General features: G+C 42.4%; 2 protein-coding genes and 1 long non-coding RNA gene across 13 annotated transcripts in view; 1 reads left to right on the top strand and 2 right to left on the bottom strand.

Moving 5' to 3' along the window:
* LOC132480971 (uncharacterized) overlaps positions 1-1592 on the bottom strand; it is a 196711-nt gene extending 195119 nt beyond the window's left edge. The window contains exon 1 of the long non-coding RNA XR_009530714.1: positions 1165-1592. This is a non-coding gene — a long non-coding RNA (uncharacterized LOC132480971). The remainder of the gene's footprint in view (positions 1-1164) is intronic.
* Positions 1419-8090, top strand: PDCD5 (programmed cell death 5). Its single transcript, XM_060085603.1, has 6 exons — positions 1419-1596; positions 2512-2549; positions 5001-5062; positions 6517-6608; positions 7524-7595; positions 7901-8090. The coding sequence occupies exons 1-6, from the start codon at positions 1531-1533 to the stop codon at positions 7946-7948; spliced, it is 378 nt and encodes a 125-aa protein (XP_059941586.1). The 5' UTR covers positions 1419-1530; the 3' UTR covers positions 7949-8090.
* Positions 8091-9902: 1812 nt separating this feature from the next.
* ANKRD27 (ankyrin repeat domain 27) overlaps positions 9903-21585 on the bottom strand; it is a 55989-nt gene continuing 44306 nt past the window's right edge. For 5 of the 11 annotated variants that reach the window (XM_060084211.1, XM_060084208.1, XM_060084212.1 and 2 more), the window contains 7 exons: positions 18083-18280; positions 17277-17396; positions 15952-16113; positions 14795-14906; positions 13608-13686; positions 13347-13419; positions 9904-12083 (listed from right to left, as the gene is read on the bottom strand). In XM_060084211.1, the coding sequence (XP_059940194.1) occupies positions 11850-12083; positions 13347-13419; positions 13608-13686; positions 14795-14906; positions 15952-16113; positions 17277-17396; positions 18083-18280 (978 nt within the window). In that variant the 3' untranslated portion in view covers positions 9904-11849. Of the gene's footprint in view, positions 12084-13346; positions 13420-13607; positions 13687-14794; positions 14907-15951; positions 16114-17276; positions 17397-18082; positions 18281-21585 lie in introns of all 11 variants that reach the window. The other 6 variants (XM_060084214.1, XM_060084218.1, XM_060084219.1 and 3 more) reach the window with 4 other exon arrangements.

Raw genomic sequence — 21585 nt, 5'->3', positions numbered from 1 at the left:
ATTCTGGACAAGGTACAAAGAGACCAGAAAGCCCAATTGCCACTTCTGAAGAGCTGCGTGCAAAAACAGGGTGTCTGGAGCATAAGCAGGGTACTGTGTATGCCTCCTGCAGTCAACACCACCAAAGGGGTGGGCAAAACACCTAAGCCCCCCCTCTGGCCCGACCCCTGGACACACACCTACCCTCACCCCATATAAGGAACAAGCTCATCAGCCCCAGGGAGTGAACAAGAGAAACTGTTACTTGTTCTCGTTCCCCCCTGCCCCAATAAAGCCTTGCCTGAATTTCTTGTCTAGTCTCTGATCAATTTCTATTGATTGGGGAAGGCCAAGAACCCTGGTCGGTGTCACATGGATGAATCTTGAAGACATTACGCTAAGTGAAGTAGGCTAGTCACAAAAGGACAAATGTTGTATGATTCCACTTGTATAGGTACCTGTAACAGGCAAATTCAGAGACAGAAAGTAGAATGGTTCAAGGGCTGGGGGGAAGGGGGGATACGGCACAGTTTTAGTTTTACAAGATGAAAAGAGTCCTAGAAATTGCACAAGGTGAACGCATTTAACACTACTTAGCTGTGAACTTAAAATGGTTAAAGTGGTAAATTTTATATTTTGTCACAACTGAAAAGACAGCACATGCATGACATAGGGTTAGGGAGCTGACATGCCGGCCAACACACACCAATGTCCCCACTCCAAAGGCGCGCTTTTACCGCCAGGGAATTCACCCCAGGACAGCGTGTGTGTGTGTGTGTGTGTGTGCGCGCGCGCGCGCGCCCCAGGACAGCGTGTGTGTGTGTGTGTGTGTGTGTGTGTGTGTGTGTGTGTGTGTCCCGGAGTTCACACCACATCCCACTGCCCCCAAACCAACCTCTGAGGAAAGGCCCATCTGATTTCGACTCTCAGCCTCCAAGTTTGTTTTAACTTGGCTTCCTAACGGCAGGATGACCAGAGTCTCTATTTGCTCCAGCCCCACCCCCAACCCACTTTAAGGGTACAATTTAATATTTCTGAACAAATTATAAAATTGTGCAACCATCACCACCATCCAGTTTTAGAACATTTCCATCACTCCGCTTAGCGTTTCTAAGCGCCCGGATCCTCATCTGTAAATGAAGATAACATGAGGCTAGCACATTACAGACCACCAACAAATTTTACCTGTTATTATACTTGTTGAGGATGGCCTGTTTCTAGGTTACTATCTTTTCCCACACGCAGCCATATCTTTGCCCGGCTGGCGGCCGCGAGCGCAGAGAACAGATTTGCAGCCGGGAGGTGGAACCGAAGTCCGGAAGGCTCCGCGCAGCGGTTCTGCCCCGCAAGCTGCGGCCAGCGATCGCGGAATCGGGCCTCTCCCCGCACCCTGGCTGGGGCGCGCGGCGCGGCTCCGGGCTGGATTGGTGATGCCTGGGAGCTGCGGGCGCCTGCGCAGTGGGGAGGGCGGCGGGCGCGTTGAGGGGCTGCCAGTGGTCTCTCGAGTGGGCTGGAGCGTGGCCGCGGCTGCTGTCTCCGGACGGCCGCACCATGGCGGAGGAGGAGCTCGAGGCGCTGAGGAAGCACAGGCTGGCCGAGCTGCAGGCGAAGCACGGGGTGAGCGCGCCCGCCCCTTTGCCAGGCCCGTCCTCTGAGGGGCGCCGCCTTCACCCGAGGTGGAGGGCGCGGCCCCGGGCGGAGGCTCCAGGCGCCGACGCCCTAACTCTCCCCGCGGCCGAGGACCTCGCCTCCGCCGCCGGCGGCCTCCTGGTCGCTTCTGAGCTGGCTCGGTCCCTCTCCCCGCCGCGCGGGGTCTCGGGCGGCCAGTGGACCACGTGCTGCCCCGGGCGGGTCGGGCGCGGGCCTCTCCCGGGCAGGGGCTGGTTCTCGTCCGGGCAGGCATTGGTCCCAAACAGAATTCTCAGCCCCTCTGGTCTCTCGGTGCCTTTAGCTCGTGGATCTAGCCTGCTTCGACTAGCATTCCTGCCGAATGTTTTTTAGAATTTAATTGTTCTGACCCAAGGGTCTGCTGTGTGCCAGGTGCTGAGGGTACAGCGGGGAACATCGCCTGATGGAGTTGACAGTCCCGGGGAGGGCCAGGCACTAAACTAATCCCGTAGATAAAACGCCCAAGTAAGGGCTTTACTGCAAAGAGGAAGGGAGTAACGTGTTAGGGGTGGAGCGGGATGGTCTGGAAGGAGGGCTGTTTGAATCTTCAGCGTCCCCAATACCGAAGCACATTTTCTTTTACAGAAATTATTCTTACCACGTAAAACACGGTTTTGTAGAGCAAGGACTCTTCTCCCTAGTGGTTGTTTGTATTCTAAAACATTCTCTTAGATTGTGACTAGAAGCTTATCAAAACGTTGTAGTAAGTGGAAACTATCAGTTTGAGTTTTGTGAGGCCCGGCTTTTAATTATTTGGTAAGCCGTCTCTACCACTGCAGGAGCCTGTTAGGTATCAGAAAGAAAATAGGAGTTCCTGTTTTTTTTCCTCTGTGAAATTACTAAAAGATAAAATTGTTTTTTCAGGACCCTGGCGATGTAGCACAACAGGAAGCAAAGCAAAGGTACGGGCTGGAACTCTGAACTGTTTTTTGTTTTTAATGTAGTGGCTCTTTTGTTTAAATTAAGGAGTACTTGACATACGACGTAAGTTTCAGGTGTACAGCATAATATTCCATATTTGTACATATTGTGAAATGATCCGCACAGTAGGTCTAGTTGACATCCATCACCACACATACTTACAAACTTTTTTTCTCGTGATGAGAACTTTTAAGATCTACTCTGTTGGCAACCTTCAGACATGCAATACAGTATTAACTATAGTCACCATGCTGGACATTCATCCCCATGACTTATGTATAACTGGACGTTTATACTTTTCTGATAATCTTCACTCATTTGTCCCACCTCCCAACACCGATCTCTTGGTCTGTTCTCTGTGTCTGTGGGAACTCTGAACTTTTTTTGAAGGATGGTTTCATGCAATTTTTTTTTTTTTTTTTTTTTACTTTAGTCACCTTAATAGGTGTGTGACTCTTAAAGATCTTCCTGGCATAGTGATTTTTCCAGAAATCATCATCACTGTTTGTTATTATGTTTGTTAAATAAACATGTATGGAACCCCACAGCACTTATTACTTTGTATTACAATTACTGATAGATGTTTCTCTGCTAAACTGTGATTACCTTAAAACCAACATAATCATAGGACTTAACCTCACAGGTATGTGGTGAGGACTGCAGGGGTGCAGTGCTTCACATTTAGTAAGTGCTCGATAGTATTAACTATCATTCTATTCTCAGTGTTATTTTATCCTAGAATATCACAGAGCACCTCACACTTGGCAGGTTTATTGAATGAATGCCTAGTTACCCCATCATGCTACCTTTTTTTCTAACTGATAAAAAAAAAAACACATAAGATAAAATTTACCATCTTAACTCTTTCTAAAAGTATAATTCAGTCATATGAACTATTTTCTCATTGTTGTGCAACAAATCTCTAGAACTTTTTCATCTTGCAAATCTGGAGGCCTATTAAACTCCCCATGCCGCCCCCCGCCCCCGCCCCACCATACCTCCCAGGGCTACCTTTTAACTCATTCATTCATCCAGCAAATACCGAGCACCTGCTCTCGGTCAGGCACTGTGTTGTGTCTACAGAGATAGGCAAGGTGGAGAAGGTTCCTGTCCTTACGTAGCTTACATTAGAGGGAGAAGACAGATGGTAAGCACCTGGGATAGTGCTAAGAAGAAAATAAAACTGCGTGAATTTCACTGATTATAAGATGTGCATTTTTTTCACATTCTAACATATCTGACATTCGAATGTGTCTCATAATTGATTGCTCTTGTCCTGGATTCTTCCAAAGAGGATTTACTTTTGCTTCTGCCATCACGTGGGTCATTTCTAACCTGAGACCTCTTAAAATTCACTGCTTGAGGTTCCCCCTTTCTCCATTACTGGTGCTGTGAATTCAGACAGCAAACCTGCAAGACTATAGCTTGAAGTTCAAATTCTCAGAGACACTTTTTTCTTCCTCCACTCAGGGCCAAGGTCATTGCACGCACACTTCCTTGCTGTTCCTTTCTGCATAGCGGGTTTATTTCTTGTTTACCGTGTATTGAGGATGTTACTCTGGGATGATACCCCAGCTTGGAGTGAGGGTCTCCTATTAGACACCTCATCTAGGGTGTTTTTCATTCTTGGAGATAGAGAATACCATGGTGTGTTTTCTACTCTGTGGCCTCTTAGATTTAGTGAAATGTAGTAATAGTTCGTGGCAGGGTTGAAGTACTCAGGAGTGATAAGGAAATGGCCTATGGAAGTGGGCTTCAGTCTGTGTTCCATGAACCCCAGGGCTTCTCAGATGGGGGCAATTAGTAGGCACAGCCAGCCCGAGCTCCCCTTCAAATTCAGCCAAAGAATCTCTGCTTTTGTCTGTGTTACGTATTAAGTTCCTTGAAGGGCTTCATTTGAAAAACAATTTCTGCTTAAAAAAAGTTTGAAACCACTGTCCTGTGAACTTGAAATAGTTCCTACTTGGATAGGTAGGAGGATGCAAGGATAGAAACAGTTATAATTTAACTCCCCTCCCAACCCAAAAACTAGAACTGAGAGTCTGGAAATATGGGATCTGGTCCTACCTTGGCCACAGTTACCTGTGTCTCCTTAACATTGCCTCCGTGGACCTCAGCTTCTTTTATCTCTAAGAAAATTACAGGGATTAATCACTTGGTCCTTGTAATTGCCTGAAATCTCACTATAAATTTCTAGCACCTCTCACACACTAGGTACTTAATAAATGTTTATAATCGTGGTTGAACTGAAACTGCACTCTGATTAGGAAAATGTGAAGTTTTACCTTTCAACCTCATAAAATATAAAGATATACACTCACAAAATATAATGCTGGCCTTTGAGTATAAGAGTGGATTCGTTACAACTTTCTATGTTCAATAGGAATGCTGACAACTTAGTTCTAATTTTGCTTGACCTGTTTTTGTTGTAGGGAAGCAGAAATGAGGAACAGTATCTTAGCCCAAGTTCTGGATCAGTCAGCCCGGGCCCGATGTAAGCATCTTCAGTTTTCTTTAAGTTATTTCCATAAAATTGGCTTTAGTTATTTGAATGGGGAGATATATATGAAATTATTGCTACCTCTAGATTAAATATTTGTTTAACCTTAAAACGTGAGATATAGATTATTTGTAAGAAATGTTAAGTTTATAAACCTAAAGAAATGTACTTAAATCATTATTAGAAGTACCAGCTCCATTCTCTCCTACCAATGAGATGATCTCCAAGTGCATACAGTCGGCCCTCTGTATCCGTGGAGTCAGAATCCACGGATACGGAGGGCTGATAGTACTACACCATTTTCATATAAGGGCTTGAGCATCCTTGGATTTTGACATCCTCAGGGGGTCCTTGCAGGTACGAAGGGACGACTGTATTAGGTAAAATTTATAGGAAACAACTCTTAAGTCGAGTCAGTCACAAAATGTTGCTGGTAGTTGACACAGGTGATTGGGGGCTCTGGTTTATTGTACAGGCAGACCTTGGGGGATATTGCAGCTTTGCTTCCTGACCACCACAGTATAGCGAGTCATAGAAATTTTTTAGTTTCCCAACGCATATAAAAGTTAAGCTTATGCTATACTGTAGTCTATTAAGTGTGCAATAGCCTTATGTCTAAAAAAACAGTGTACATACCTTAATTAAAAAAGACCTTATTGCAAAAAAAAACCTTATTGCTAAAAAATGTTAATCATCATCTGAGCCTTCAGCAAATCATGATCTTTTTGCAATAACATCAAAAATCATTGATCACAGATCACCATAACATATATAAGAATAATAATAGTTCAAAAATATTGTGAGAATTACCAAAATGTGACACAAAGACATGAAGTGAGCAAATGCTATTGGAAAAATGATGCCAATAGACCTGCTCCAAGCTGGGTTGCCACAAACCTTCATTTGTGAAAAACACAGTATCTGTAAAGCTCAGTAAAATGAGATATGCCTGTATTCTTCATTTTAGTGTATTTTTTTTCATAATAAAATTTTTCATAAAAGCCATGTAGAAAAACATATTAAATGATCCATCAGAATGAACCAGTATCTTCTGTATTGTAACTTGAAGCCCAGCTTAGAAGAGGCAGGCTTAGATGAATCACTATGATTATATATGTGTAGTAGTATATAAATTGCTTTTCAGAGGGCAATAGTGCATTTTTTTTTTTAAGCATAGAGCTTAGAATCGGAGGACCCAAGTTTAATCTTAGCTCTGCCAGGACCTCTGTGTGGTCTTAACTGAGATTGACAGCTGAACTCAAGTTTTCCTCGTTTTTAAGAGGAGTAACAATAGCATCTGCCTTATCTACCTTGCTAGTCTCAAGACATGAATAAGTCTGAAGGGCTTTGGAAATGTCAGTGCTTAGTTTCAAGGTATAATATAAGTGCACTTAGTTCTGACTTCTTTTTGTGTGTGTGTATATAGATTTTGTTTTTTTCCTTTTTAGTAAGTAACTTAGCACTTGTAAAGCCTGAGAAAACTAAAGCAGTAGAGAATTACCTTATACAGATGGCACGGTATGGACAACTAAGTGGGAAGGTAAGCTTGGACTGCCTTGAGGCAGTTTTAACCTATTGTTACCTACTTTATCAAAACATTTTCAGAAGGTCAATTTTATCTCTTTCTGGTTGCAGAATTCTTGTTGAAGCAATTTTTAAAGGAGAGAATAGTTGTATCTACCATCATTCCTAAAAGATAACTAATTGTCTTTTCTAAAATCCTCCGCTTCTTTCCTTTTCTGACATTGCTATGGAACCAGTGACTGTTAGAGTCAGCTAGCCTAAATTGCTTCTACACTGGAAACAAGGTTTGTCAATAATACCAATTAAAACAGGTAAAGTTACGCTTTTTTTGCAAATGAAGAGGTGCTAAAATTCCTGGTTATTATGTACGTTGCTGTAATGCCATGATGGGTATATTCTGCATCCCCGACCTTGCTTCAAGACCCAGATGAGCCCCACCTGCACTGGGAAGCCCTCTGCCGCCACCACAGCCTACAGGGGTCAGCCCGCCCTGAACCCCTTACACTGAGAATGTGTGTGGAAGAGACAACGACTGCTTCATCTTTTTTGAGTGACTCGTCTCCTGCTTTTAAGCTTCTCAAGGTTTCAGGGGCAGAGATGGTGTATCTCTGTCCCTGACACTTAACACAGTGGTGTAGGTGGTTGTCATTGTCTGCCAGTGGTGATGAAGGTGTTCTTAAGTACCTGTTAATTTTGTATTTTTCGAGGAAGCTAACTGATGGATACTTTTCCTCCCTCAAATGAAGACTAGCAGAGCAGATTTTATGTGGAACTTAAACCAAGAGTTATAGCCAGTGGCTTCAGCCCACTGTCCCACTCTCCTTCCCTCTTGACCTCTACCCCCGCACCCCGGAAGGACTAAAACCATTCAGTCTGCTGAGGTCAATTCTTTGTTTTAAAAAAATACTGTTTTTCTCTATGGTTATCCTAGGTATCAGAACAAGGCTTAATAGAAATCCTCGAAAAAGTAAGCCAACAAACAGAAAAGAAAACAACAGTTAAAGTAAGTTTCCCCAAATGCACATGGCAAAAGAAAGATTGATATTTTAAATAAGCGTTGCATCTGCATGTACTGTATCAAACATGTTTCAGCCCATAGACATTTTCATTTTATAACACAGGGAAGTTTGGGGAGAAAGGCTGCATATATTGAGGGCCTAATTTTCAAGGCTCCTCTATTGTTTTGAAACACTAAGTTGTTTTCAAGACAGAAATGTCTCCCTGTAGTGGGTAAAAATTTGTGTTCTCAGAAAATCTGAGTTATGCTTTGTGAAACATGTTATGATACTCATTTAATTTTCCCCCCAGTTCAGCAGAAGAAAAGTAATGGACTCTGATGAAGATGACGATTATTGAATTTAAGACGTCTAGAGACTGGAACTTAATGGAGCAATTCTAGGACAGATAACACTTGGCTGAAGTTTAAGATCTTGATGGGATGTTTACTTTGTTTACTGTCTATATGCCTTTTAAAAATAAACTTGTTATGCAAAATAAAGCAATTTGGACAGACCTGTTTTAAAACCATAGCAGAATGAACAGAAGACCTGCATTTTCAGTTTTATCCTTTCCTATCAAAAGCTTTTGAACATGTGTAGCAGCATGAATATATCCTTTGTAATTGTGACATTAGTGTTAGGTGGGAAAATGGCCTTAGCAGAAATAGAAGCTGCTCAATCATCTTCACTAAAAAGAAAATAGCAGTGTCCGGTAACATCATGGGATTTAAGACTCATGGATTAAGGTGAGTCAACTTTAATATTTCCAAGACATAGGTTCTGAAAGCAGGTAAGCTATTTTTCTTCCTGAAGATAGTACTTACATTTAATGTGGGAAAATTCCTAGCTTCAGTTTCATTTATAATATGCTTTTCAAAGGCATTGAGACTAAATTATCTAACAAATATGACCCCTATCCAAACAACCTCTGTAACTAGAGGATACATCCATTGGAAAAAAAATTACCAAAATAACTGAGACATGCTGGTAATAATACTTCAACACTAGTAAACATGTTTGTAAGAGAAATGATTTCTAAATGATTCAGATCCAGTTGAGACAGTTTAGTGGTTAAACATTTTGGTAGAAATGTTCTGGGTCTTCACTGATAAGGTTGCAGGTAACTTAAAGCAAATGTCATCTCTTGGGAGTTCCCTGATGTCGCAGTGGTTAAGACTCCATGCTCCCAATGCAGGGGGCCCGGGTTCAATCCCTGGTCAGGAAACTAGGTCCCACATGCGTGACGCAACTAAGAGTTCACCTGCCACAACTAAGGAGCCCGCCTGCTGCAACTAAGACCCAGTGCAACCAAATAAATAAATATATATTTTTAAAGTGTCATCTCTTATATTGTGCTTTACTCCCACCAGGTTATGAAAAACTGTGCTCATAAATTTAAATCATAAGCTTAACTGTAGGAAGTTCCCTGGCGGTCCAGTGGTTAGGACTCGGCACTTTCACTGCCGTGGCCCGGGTTCAATCCCTGGTCAGGAACTAAGATCCCGCAAGCCGCACAGCACAGCCAAAAATAAATAAATAAACTGAACTCTCAAGTAAGCTGTTTGGTGTAAGCTTGTAGATAGATGTCTTAGTCCTGGGAGGCCTAGCCCTGGAGGAAGGAGCTAACATTTAATGAGATGAATAGGATTAATAGCAGGAAAGTGATGGGAAATGTGATTTACAATCCCAATCTCTGCCTTAGCTAGCATACTGCTGATATATGTTTAAACTATATTTGAGATTTCACTATGTTTGAGATTTGTAACCATAGATGGTGAAGAAAGTCAGTGTTAGAATAAAGTGTCTAGTATTCCTGAATAAACAAATGAGTAGAACCATTAAGAACATCAAAAATTTTTCAGAGTAACAGAGTAAATCATCAAAAGTAAAATCTGATCAAGGATTTTGAAAACAAAAATCCCAGTTACAGGTAAATTTTGTTTTATGTCTCATTTACGTAGAAACGCTGGAGGGAGACTAGACAATTCTCAGCAAGTTTGCTACACACTTTCTCTTGCAGAATAACCACTGTCCTGATGGCAGCTACCAATGTGAATGTGTTTAAAGACTGTCAACCTCCCATCCTTCAGAGATACGCGAGAATGGAAACTGACTCTGTGTACAAGGATAGAGGTTCTTGATTGCATCAAGGGGGTGGAGTACGTTTCCGTCCACGGGGTGGGGGGGTGGTTATTCTCAACTTTCTAATTTAACTTTGAATTCAGAACATTCTTACACAAAACAGAAATTCGAGCATTACCAGTGTCTGAATTGCCAATTTTATTTTTAAGTGGGAAAGTAATTGGAGAAAAACACAAGTGTTTTTAAAAATAATTGAGGTAATCATTTCAGATTGCTCACCCTGCTGATTACCAAAGTAGCTCAAAAGGAATCTTCTCCCCTAACAGTGGCAGTCCCATTCATGGCATTTACACCTCCAGATGAAGGGCACACTGAGCTGGAATCTGCCAATTCAGGTGACACTGCCAGCCAGGGCCTGACCCCAGCTCTGATGGTGCAAATTAGCCCCCTTATTATTTCCATGAACCTGGCTCCTCATTTGACAATTCTACAAGCCAGGACAGTTGTTAGAAATTAATTGGGGGTATATGTGAAAGTTTTCAATATTATATTGCACCATCCCCAAAATTAGGTGGTGTCAAATATATGTATTTGCATCTTGGAAATGGCCATGCTGATAAACTGCATAGGGTCAAGTTTCTTACTTAGGATGGGAGAGAAGTACAGCAACTTAAGTCAATAAGGTGGTTTTGTTCAAAAGTGGGGGAAAGGAGTAAAAATAGAACAAAGAAGCTTGCAAAGCAACAGTGCTTATTTCCTCTTTGGGCTCAGAAGCTGTATTATATTCGGTTTTGCTCTTCTGATGTTAAAGGAAATTCAAACATCCTTGTGGGGGCCCTAGACACCGGGCTTACTGGATTAGGTCAGCCCTATTCAGGGTACATGGGTAATGCTCTCCAGATGATCCAGTTTACATGCTTCAGTCGTACTTATATCTATAACTGAAAAATAAAATATCTCCATCCAATGGGGGAAGATTTTTCCATATACAAAGCACATGTTTATAGCAGAAAGGCTGAGAAATACATCTCCCTAGCAAAACAAACAAAAAAGTACACCATGACACGCTCAAGAATCATAAAGTTTACTGTTTCTTTTCCATCATTTGGCACATGTCCAAGGCACATTAGAAAATTAAAAATCATAAATTACTTTGTAGAAAAATAATCAGCCCCTCCCTTCTGTACATACGCAAGTGTTTCCAAGAACGTGCACAGAACCATTTTCCTATTACAAAGTTGTTTGAAAATGTACTCTGGACAAACCCATGTCTGCAGCCCTAGACCAATTGATAACAAAAAAATGAGTATAAGCTATAGAAATTTATAAAAAGGAAATTTATAAATGGCAATAAATTCTAATTTAAGGTAGCTTTGACCTGGTTTGTGCTGTAAGTTTTGAATCTGAATCAAAAGACTAAGAAAAGGTGTGCCAAGTCTACTGTCTAGTTCAGGAACCATCCATCAGGTGTGACATTTAAGGGAGGCTCTTAACGGAAAGGGATTTTTCCAGAGACACTGCTACAGATGTATTAGTGCAGTGATCAATTATCTGTACTTAATTTTTTAGAAGAAAAATTATAACCAACTTTCCTCACATACATAGTGTAGAACATGTCGTATGTGTCCTTTCAACTAAAATGAGCATCAAAATGGCATTCAGGCATCTTTGGGTTCAAGTGTTGCTTGCAAAGGGACATTTTTCAGGTCCTATTTCCTTCATTCCAATGCAACATTTCCGCCCGGCCTCCATGGTACCATGAAACCTAAATTGCTTTTCTTCAGCTTATCACAAGAGGGAGGAATTCTTTTAGCTGTGGTTTGCAAGTTTATACACATCCCAGAGGTCTAGCACCTTTCAATAGAAGGAGGTCAGAATCTGGTGATGAAACCTCACTGTAACCAAGGAACCCTAATACATAAGAAGCGTCTTAAGGATCTGGACACTACTGGAATTTTTGTCCATTCCTTTTCAAGTGTATCCATTAGCTTTGAAGAGGAAAGAGATGGTGATAGCTTTTTGTTGTTGCATTCCTTCCATCAGCCACAGAAAAGCTTTCAGGACCTTTCTGCTTTTCTCTAAAGACAAACAGCAAGTTCATTTAGTTCTAAGCTGTACTCATGCTTGGCATCTTGTTGCGGACTCACTTCTTGGCAGTAGATAATTCCTTATTACTGTTAAGACTGGGAAATGCTAGCCTCTTGGGGAGTGGTCAGGTTGCCAGCAGTCTCTGGGCCCTTGGGTACAACCGCATCATTGACTGTGTGTCTACAGAGCATTCGCCTTTGTCCGGGAGCAGTTCGTCTCGGTCCAGGCCTCTCTGGCTGACCATCGTTTCCTTTGTCAGCCGTCTGAGAGCTGCTCTGGTCTGGCAGGTTATTCTGCTTCCGAGTGACTCTTTGCCTCCCTGGCTAAAGAAAAGGTATGATTCAAACAGTTCACATTTGTGCTATACTTGAAACAACCCACACAGTAACAGCTACCACAGAGTGCTTCTATGTGCCATCCAATGTGCTCAGTACTTTCCAGGCATAATTTCAACTCTTAACATCCCTGCAGTGAAAGTAGGACATTTGCGCACTCCATGTATCAGACACAATGTAAACGCTTTACATGTTTTCACATTTAATCTTTACAACTCTAACAAGTGTGTACTATTGTTATCCCCATTTTACATACAGCTGAGGAAACAGGATCAGCAAAAGTTAAGCAATCTGCCTTAAGTCCCCCAGCTATCAAGGGAAAAGCTAACACTTGATTGAACCCAGGCAGATTTCAAAGTTTGCAGGTTTCCCAGCCAGCAGGTCTATTAGCAAAGCCATGGAAGATTAACTATGAAATAAAAATTAATCATCTTAACAAAAATCACTAATTCTCTAAAAGATTTAGAACTTCAGTGTATTTGTTCCAACAAGTCTATGCCACACGTACTATAAATTCGATTTCTCATAAATAAGGCATATATTTATATTGGCAAGCAGCAATAAGAAAAGCCATGTTTCAACACGGTCCTACTGTATAGCACAGGGAACTATATTCAATCAGTATCTTGTAATAAACTATAGTGGAAAAAACGTGAAAAAGAATACGTAACTGAATCACTTTGCTGTACACTAGAAACTAACACAACAGTGTAAATCAGCTATACTTCAATTAAAAAAAAAGCCAAGCCAAGCCATGTTTTCTGAGAAGAGCCACCTAAAAACACCACAGAATGTAAAGCAGGCTTCTTTTTATAATGAGAATTAAATAGTGCTATAGGAAGATGGCCACATACAGAATTGTCTATAAGAGCAACTTTATACCATACTTGAAGTTTTTTACCCATCTATATACAAACGTGTTTTCTTCCTTACATTAGTGATTAACACATTAGTGAATTTGCTTCCATAGTAAAATGTGAGATAGTTCATCTAGTATGCACACTGTAAACTGCAGCATCTTTCCATGCATTACAACTACTTCCCACTTTTTCTTCACTTTCCTTTCTCAGCTCAGAAATGCATTATTAAATATAACAATAAGTGACCATGTCACTAAGGAACTCATTTTAATTGTTAGTAACTCTTATCAGTGAAGGGAATAATGAAATGAGAAATGTGTTCACCATGGATTAGTTTTGAAAAATTCAGGCTTGAAAAAGTAAGATTATAAGCCAGTGTTTAATAACTCACCTCATGCAAAGAATCTTCAGCAAAATTAGGGACACTTCTATCTCTTGCCATCATCTCCCTTGAGGTCCTTCCCCTGAAACCCAAAACAAACTAAAATAAACGTTAGGGATAGTGGTGCGAAATACTCTGGTTGGCCACGAGGCGGCAGCATTTCATGAGTGCAGATTTATTTAGAACCCATTAAAGCTGCATATAATCTGTTTGAGTTGTAAGGAAAGCTAAGGTCAAAAGCACAGAAATCAACTCGAATCTTATACTCACTTAAACTGACCAACTGAGTGGACAAAGTAAAACTGTCTTGTAAAAGGTTCATCTGGTAGATCATACATTTTGGAGTTCCCTGTAGGTAAGAGGATAAACATCTGAAAACTTCCAAACTAGTTTCAGAATTGTTTAAAAATTATAGCACAGATGCAAACTTTCAACTTTCTTTTTGTTAAAGTTTAACAAAATTTAGGAAATTAAGCACTGCATTTGATTACAGAAACATATTTGTAGATACCTATTTATTACTGTGTGAACCCCCATGAAACAAAGATAAATTCTTAATACACTGATATTCCCCAGGCACAGCCAACTAGGGTGAGACAGCCTCAGGATTATCCAGATATGTGAATGGGCTTATTCACATTACTGCACTGCAAACTACAATTGCAATTTTTTAAAAAGTTGAACAAGGACCCCACCTAAACTGTAACAACTTTTTAAAAAAGAGGAAAATGGGCTTCCCTGGTGGCACAGTGGTTGGGAGTCCACCTGCCGATGCAGGGGACACGAGTTCGTGCCCCGGTCCGGGAAGATCCCATATGCCGCGGAGCGGCTGGGCCTGTGAGCCATGGCCGCTGAGCCTGCGCGTCCGGAGCCTGTGCTCCGCAACGGGGAGAGGCCACAGCAGTGAGAGGCCCGCGTACCACAAAAAAAAAAAAAAAGAAAAGAGGAAAATACTTCAGCCCCACCCCTGTTTGGCAGCTGCTGTTCTAATGACCATCTACCTCTGTACACCTGCAGATTAAAAAAGAAATATTTAAAGGTAGCATTTACCCCAGATGTCCAGGAAGTGCTGAGAAAAAGGCCTGGATTCAGAACATGAGACATGAAAGAAACTACCAGAGGTGATTCCTCCTCCCTGGCTGGCGAGTGGAGGCCTGACCTTCAGGGTAATGCCCAGAGTGTCCATCGTACCTCTTAGGGAGCATCACAATCAAGCAGAAAACCAGTATCCAAACAATGGATGAAAAAGGATATTACATACATTTCTGGATGAAATGTATGTTATAGGATGGATGAAACAGAATATAACACACATTTCTTTGGTGCCTATATCCCACCCCCAGTCATGATTATAATTATGTTTTACATTTACAACTAAGTGAAAACCAGCAACCAACCACTCATGAACTTCCAAATAAACCCAAGTTGAGAATTACAGAAAGGATGTGAGTTCTTACATTTTTTCCTGATCTTGACAGTAACGTACTCATTGTGGTCTGTTTCTCCAACATCATCTAATGTGGCCACACAGCTTGGTACTACCTGAAGCAATTCCATTATTTTTGAATTCTACAATGTGAAAGGAAAAAGGTAACAGTAACGTTTTGTATGCTTTCTTAGCAGGTTATTGCCTGTTTTTGATCTAAATGTCAGTGTTGGCATGGCTGGGCAGAAAAGCTAAGAAGCAGCTACAGACAAAACTCTGAGGCCATAAAGCCTAGTGGTGAAGAACAGCACTGCATTTGGGGGCTGGCTCTGCCCTCTACTAGGTGGGACTCTGGGCCCGTGTTTCACTGCTCTGTGCAACTGGGTTGACAAGAATAGGATCTATTATTGTAGAGTTATCATGAGGTTATCAAGCGCCCAGCACATAGTAAGTGCTCAATAAAAGATATTCATCATTTGAGAAAGTGCTAAATTGAGAAGTATAAAATTTTTCAATTCTGTTAAGAAACACAACTGAAAATTAGAAATTAATATACTAAGCCTATAAGTAGGTTGGATTTATGGTGACTTTAATATGTCAGTGGCGTCATTTAACAGCCCAGTAGTTGTCTACCTGAGTAGGAAAGTAGATAAAGATTCAACATGAAAAGAGGAACCGTAAGAGGTCCCTCCTTCAGTCTCCTCCTACTTCCTCACCATTTCTCCATGGCGCACGTCCACACACTGGGAGGGTGGTAAACCGCACATCACACTTCTCCTTACAGAACTCAAGGTTTGTTCACTAACTGCACACACTCCCTCCCTCGTGCTGCTAGGACCACAGGTGTATTCCCAGTGCAGGGAGGGTGAGACCAGGATGCTGTGTCAACCTGCTCTTCCCCGCGAGTACCTAACTGCTGGACTGTGTACCAGAGGCGCCAAGGCCTGTGGTGGGTAGGGGGCACCTCTACCCAGGCCTTTGAAAACTACCCCAGCAGGCCACCTCTGATCAGGTGACCAAGGACCAGGGATGCAGCCACACTCACAGACTTCCAGCACACCTACTCAGCCTGGCACGGCAAGTCAGAGGTCTGACTACTGCTCTTTCAGATCTGGTTTAAACACAGGGGATCCCCGTGAGCTGCAAGGGAGCCTGGGATGCCCTCAGCAATGAAACGCTCCCACCTACCGGTTCAGCACAGTCTATAGCTGTGCACTGCCTCTTGTTCAAGACCTGAACTGATGCTCCATGAAGCAGAAGCAGCTCCACCACGAAGACGTGCTTTTCTATCACAGCCTCGTGCAGTGCTGTGTTGCCCTTATTGTTAGAAGCATTAATGGAGGCCCCATGCTAGAGAGAGAAACGGCACAATCAGAAGGAATGTTGAATCGGTGTGGCACCTATATGGGTGTGGCCTATAACATTCTTTCAACTTTTCTGTATGTTGGAAATTTTTCTTAAGATGTTAGGAGTAAAAGTAATACTGAGGAGAAAAGATTTATGTACAAAGATATTCATGGCAGCATTTATAATTATAACAGGAAAAAAAATAAAAGTCACCTAAATGTATTGAGCAGAAACAGTTAAAAAAAAAAAGACATGGTACATCCATAATTATTCAACCACTAAAAACTGAGGTTTTAATAAACAGTTTTCGGACCTCCCTGGTGGTCCAGTGGTTAAGAATCCGCCTGCCAATGCAGGGGACATGGGTTTGAGCCCTGGTCCAAGAAGATCCCACATGCCACGGTAAGCCCGTGCACCACAACTGCTGAGCCTGCGCTCTAGAGCCCGCCAGCCACAACTACTGAGCCTGCCCGCCTAGAGCCTGTGCTCTGCAACAGGAGAGGCCACTACAATGAGAAGCCTGCGCACCACAATGAAGAGCAGCTCCCCCGCTCGCCGCAACTAGAGAAAGCCCACGCACAGCAACGAAGACCCAACACAGCCAAAAATAAATAAATAAATAAATAATACAATAAATTAATTTTAAAAATTAAATAAATAAACAGTTTTCTATGTTAAGTTAAAACAAGCAAGATAGAAAACAATACTGATCTAAACTATGCACATTTTTAAGAAGTCACCAAAGTTAGTTGCCTTTGAGAAACAGGGTTATGGAAAAGTTGGGTTTTTCCCTACTTTTAAAAATTCTTCCTTCTACAGTCAACACATATACCCTTTATCAAGAGAGGCAAAAAGGAGCAGTGACATAAAAGGACATTCAGCTCACACTGCAGGTAACAATTCAACTGACATGGTTAAACGAGGCAAGATCCAAACCCTCAGCAAAAGCGGCGTCTCAGTCCTTAACTCTGCATCCCTGATGCAGCTCGGATGCTGAGACCCCGTTATTGCAAAGCTCCCCACCCCAGGGCCAGCTTAAAGCAAAAGCCAAGCGGCCTCCCTCTCCCGCCCCTCCCTGGTGCGCTGCCAGAGGCTCGTCGCGTGGCGGGATGCCCATCACCAAGCCGTGTCAGCAGCTCCTGGGCTGGGGGCGAGGGGGTCCTTACCTGCAGCAACAGTGCCGCAACTTCGTGGTGGCCTCCGGAACAGGCATAAAGGAGGGGTGTGTTTCCACTTATATCCTTTTTATTGGGTTTTGCATTAGAATCTAGTAGACATTTCACCACCTAGGCCAGAGAAGAAAAGTGTTCAACTTTAATTAAAATTTGTAGGGAGAGATCATCTAACTTGCTATTCTTTTGACTTTTCTGTAAGCTTATCTAGAAGACTCTTAGATCCATGTCTGACCCTCAGGAGAAAGCAGACCAGTGAAGGGGGAGGGATTAACATTTGCTGAGGGTCTTGTGTGTGTGGAGGCGGTGTACTAGGCACGCGTGTTTTTCATTTAATGATTCCGTCTCCTCTGTGGAGAGCTGTAATTATTACTCCAGTTTCACATGTTAGAAAACTAATGCTAGGCATTACCTGAAATATGATTCCTAGCTTTAAAAACCTTACAGTGGACCTAATAAGGAAAAATGAAAAAATAAATAGATACTGAACTGTTTGGCACAGATGACCAACACCCAAGAATCAGAGAGACAGCTCTCGGCTGGGGTCAGGATCAGAATGACAGCCTCTGTGCTGCCAGACGTGAATGCCAGTGGGAGGGGGGTTGGCTCCACCCCCAGAAGCCCCAGGGTTCTGTGTTCTGTTGCTGAGTGATCCTACCGTGTGCATCTCAGAATCTCGGCGCTGGGAGGAAAGAAATGGGCCCATCCTCTGGGCCAGCAAGCAAACCCTTCCCTCGGCAGCACTCCTGCCAAGTGAGGTTCTAACCCTATACCCGCTGCCCAAGAGCCAGGACCCGTACCTGGAAGTGGCCCTTCCGGCAGGCCAGGTGGAGTGGGACGGCCTGCTTTACATCTCTGGCCCCCACACTGGCACCATGCTTCACGAGGAGGAGGACGAGGTCTGCCCGACCATGCAGGGCAGCAACGTGCAGTGGGGAGGAACCATCCTGGTTGGTCACATTCACACCAAGCCCACTGGCAGGAATCTTTGCCAGCCTCTAATAAGTGCAGAATGTGGAAACGGAAATGTTGTTAGTACTTAAGGAACCCGGCTAAAGGAACTGAAGCCATCCGTCCCTCACAGGCCCTCTGTAAAATCTGGAGTCACAACCGCATCCTGAATCGGGTTGCCCACAGGTGAATTACTACTTTAGAAAGGTATGATACATCGAAGGATTAACTTCCGTTTTCAAGAAAGCAAGCCCCCTACGATGATACCGTTTTATGCCATGGCAATTGAACGGGGAAGGCAAAGTCTGTTTGACAGATGGTGCTGGAACAAATGGACATCCACATATGGGAAAACTGCCCATCAACCCTTACCTCACACCAAACACAAACACTAAAATGCATCACAGACCTAAATGTAAAAGCTACAACTATTAAACTTCTTGAAGTAAACACAAAAGAAAATCTTTGCAACATTGGGATAAGCAAAGATTTCTTAGATAAGGCACAAAAAGCAAAAGCCATAAAAAAGAAGTTTGATAAACTGACTTAATAAAAATGTTTAATGTTTGCTCTTTGCATGAGGCAAGTAAGAAAATGAAAAGGCAAGTCACAGAAGGGGAGAAAAATGTTTGCAAATATGTGTATCTGACAAAGGACTTGTACCAACCAAAATTTAAAAGGAAAACAAAACAAACTCTTACAACTCAATAAGACAATCCAACTTTAAAAAAAAAAACAGGCAAAAGAAAAAAAATAGGCAAAAGATTTGAAAAGACTTCACAAAAGAAGACAGTTGAATGGTCGGTCAATGAGCACATAAAATAGCATCCGTAGTTTTCAGGGAAATGCAAATCAAAATCAGGAATCACAAAACCAAAGGGTCAGAAAGCAGATCAGTGATGGTCAGGGATGGAACATGGGATGGGGCGAACTTCAAAGGGGCAGGAAAGAATATTTTGGGTGATAGAGATAGTCTACATTTTGACTGTGCTGGTGGTTACACATTGGTTTGTCAAACCTCAGAAAACTGTTTGCTACTTATCTCTGAAGTTCACCTTCATTTTTATCATGGAACTTCCTTTTTATTCACAATGGCTTTAAAACCAATCATGCGGATATGAGAACAATCCATCAGTAATTAAAAGGGCAAACAAAACAAACCAATAGAACTAAAAACAAACATTAAATTGTGAGGTTGAATTATATATTTGATAGTGGAATTAATATGTCAATGTTTTCTGTGATTGATCAAGGATTAAAACTTGGGTGATCTAGTTCACTTCTTGATGATTAAAAATGTTATCTCTTTAAAAAGCTATGCTAAATTTAAAGGGTGAATTTCACTGTATATAAACTATACTTCAAAAATCAAAAACAAGCAGATGAAGAAGTAGAAGGGAAAAACATGATGAAGTACCACTGCACACTTACCAGAATGGCTAAAGTTAAAAAGTCAGAATACCAAGTGTTGACCAGGATTTGGGGCAACTAGAATTCTCACACCCTGCTGGCGGGAATGAAAAATGCTACAGTCGGGCTTCCCTGGTGGCGCAGTGGTTGAGGGTCCGCCTGCCGATGCGGGGGACGCGGGTTCGTGCCCCGGTCCAGGAAGATCCCACATGCCACGGAGTGGCTGGGCCCGTGAGCCATGGCCGCTGAGCCTGTGCGTCCGGAGCCTGTGCTCCGCAACGGGAGAGGCCACAGCAGTGAGAGGCCCACGTACCGCAAAAAAAAAAAAAAAAAAATGCTACAATCACCGCGGAAAACTGGTCATTTCAAGTTAACATATACCTCCTGCATAACCCAGCAATTACACTCCTAGGTAATTACCCAAGTAAAAATATATTTACACAAAGAACTGTACACAAATGTTCACAGTTGTTTTATTCACAAAGCCAAAAACAGGAGACTACCAAATGTCCTGATTCCAGGTGTCACATGTAATCAACGGTTTATTCTTTATCGCGGAACAGTGCCCCGTGGCACGCCCCTGCTGTACTTTGTTTAGCAGTTCACCCATTGAAGGGCATGTGGGTTGTTTCCAGTTTGGGGATACTGCAAATAAAGTTGCTGTGTACATTTGTTTACAGGTTTTTGTGACAACATAAGTTTCCATTCCTCTAAGATAAATGCCCAGGAATGCAATTGCTGAATCATATGGTAATTACATGGTAATTCTATGGTTAGTTTTATAAGGAACTGACAACAAACGCTGTTTTCCAGAGTGGCTTTTATATTCCCACCAGCAATGGATGAGTGAACCAAGTTCCCCACATCCTCACCGGCATTTGGTGGTGTCACTTTTCACTAATATTTATTTTAGCCATTCTGATAGGCACATAGCGTTATCTCACTGTGGCTATAATTTACATTTCCCTGATGGGTGATGACCTTGAACATCCTTTCACGTGCTTATTTGCCATATCTAAATGCTCAATGAAATGTCTGTTCATTCCCTTTGCCCATTTTCTTATTGGTTTGTTTTCTTTCTTTACTACCGAGTTTTGAAAGTTCTTTATATATTCTAGATTCTGGCCCTTTGTCAGATATGTGGTCTGCAGGTTTGTTTTTTTGTTTGTTTGTTTGTTTTTGTTTTTTGTGGTACGTGGGCCTCCCACCGCCGTGGCCTCTCCCTCTGCGGAGCACAGGCTCCGGATGCGCAGCAGCCATGGCGCAGTAGCCATGGCTCATGGGCCCAGCCGCTCCGCGGCATGTGAGATCTTCCCGGACCGGGGCACACACCCGTGCCCCCTGCATCGGCAGGCGGACTCTCAACCACTGCGCCACCAGGGAAGCCCAGGCATTTTCTTTTAGTCTGTAATCTGCCTGTATAGCTTCTTTGCATGGGTTTCCACAGGACAAGTTTATAATTTAGAAATCCAACTTATCCATTTGCTCTTTATGGATCATGCTTTGGGTGTCAAGTCTAAGAACTCTTTGCTTAGCCCTGGGTTCCAAAGATTTACTCCTGTTTTTTTCTAAAAGTTTTATAATTTTCCATTTTACGGTTAAGTCTGTGATCCATTTTGAGTTAATTTTTGTACAGGGTGTGAGTTTCTGTTGAGGTTCATTTTTTTGCCTGAAGATGTCCACTTGCTCCAGCACTGTTTGTTGAAAAGGCCATCCTTCCCCCACCGACTTGCTGTCAGACCTCAGTTGACTATATATGTGTGGGTCTATTTCTGGGTTCCCTGTTCTGTCCCAGTGATCTGTGTGTCTGTCCCTCCACCAGGGCCACACTGTCTTGATTACTGTAGCTACATAGTTAGCCTTAATATTGGGTAGAGTGATCCTAATTTATTCTTCTTTGCCAGGATCGTTTTAGATATTTTAGGGCCTGCACCTTTCCATA

The sequence above is a fragment of the Mesoplodon densirostris genome, chromosome 19 (genome assembly GCF_025265405.1).
Source record: "Mesoplodon densirostris isolate mMesDen1 chromosome 19, mMesDen1 primary haplotype, whole genome shotgun sequence".
Taxonomy (NCBI): Eukaryota; Metazoa; Chordata; class Mammalia; order Artiodactyla; family Ziphiidae; genus Mesoplodon; species Mesoplodon densirostris.
The sequence above is the reverse complement of the archived record's forward strand: the minus strand, read 5'-3'. Positions and strand labels throughout refer to the sequence as shown.

Bases quoted from the DNA above. Each gene is read 5' to 3' on its own strand.
- PDCD5 (XM_060085603.1), top strand. From the start codon at position 1,531: ATGGCGGAGGAGGAGCTCGAGGCGCTGAGGAAGCACAGGCTGGCCGAG. The intron at 1,597-2,511 runs GTGAGCGCGCCC...TTGTTTTTTCAG, and splicing joins AGCTGCAGGCGAAGCACGGG to GACCCTGGCGATGTAGCACA. The intron at 6,609-7,523 runs GTAAGCTTGGAC...TGGTTATCCTAG, and splicing joins ATGGACAACTAAGTGGGAAG to GTATCAGAACAAGGCTTAAT.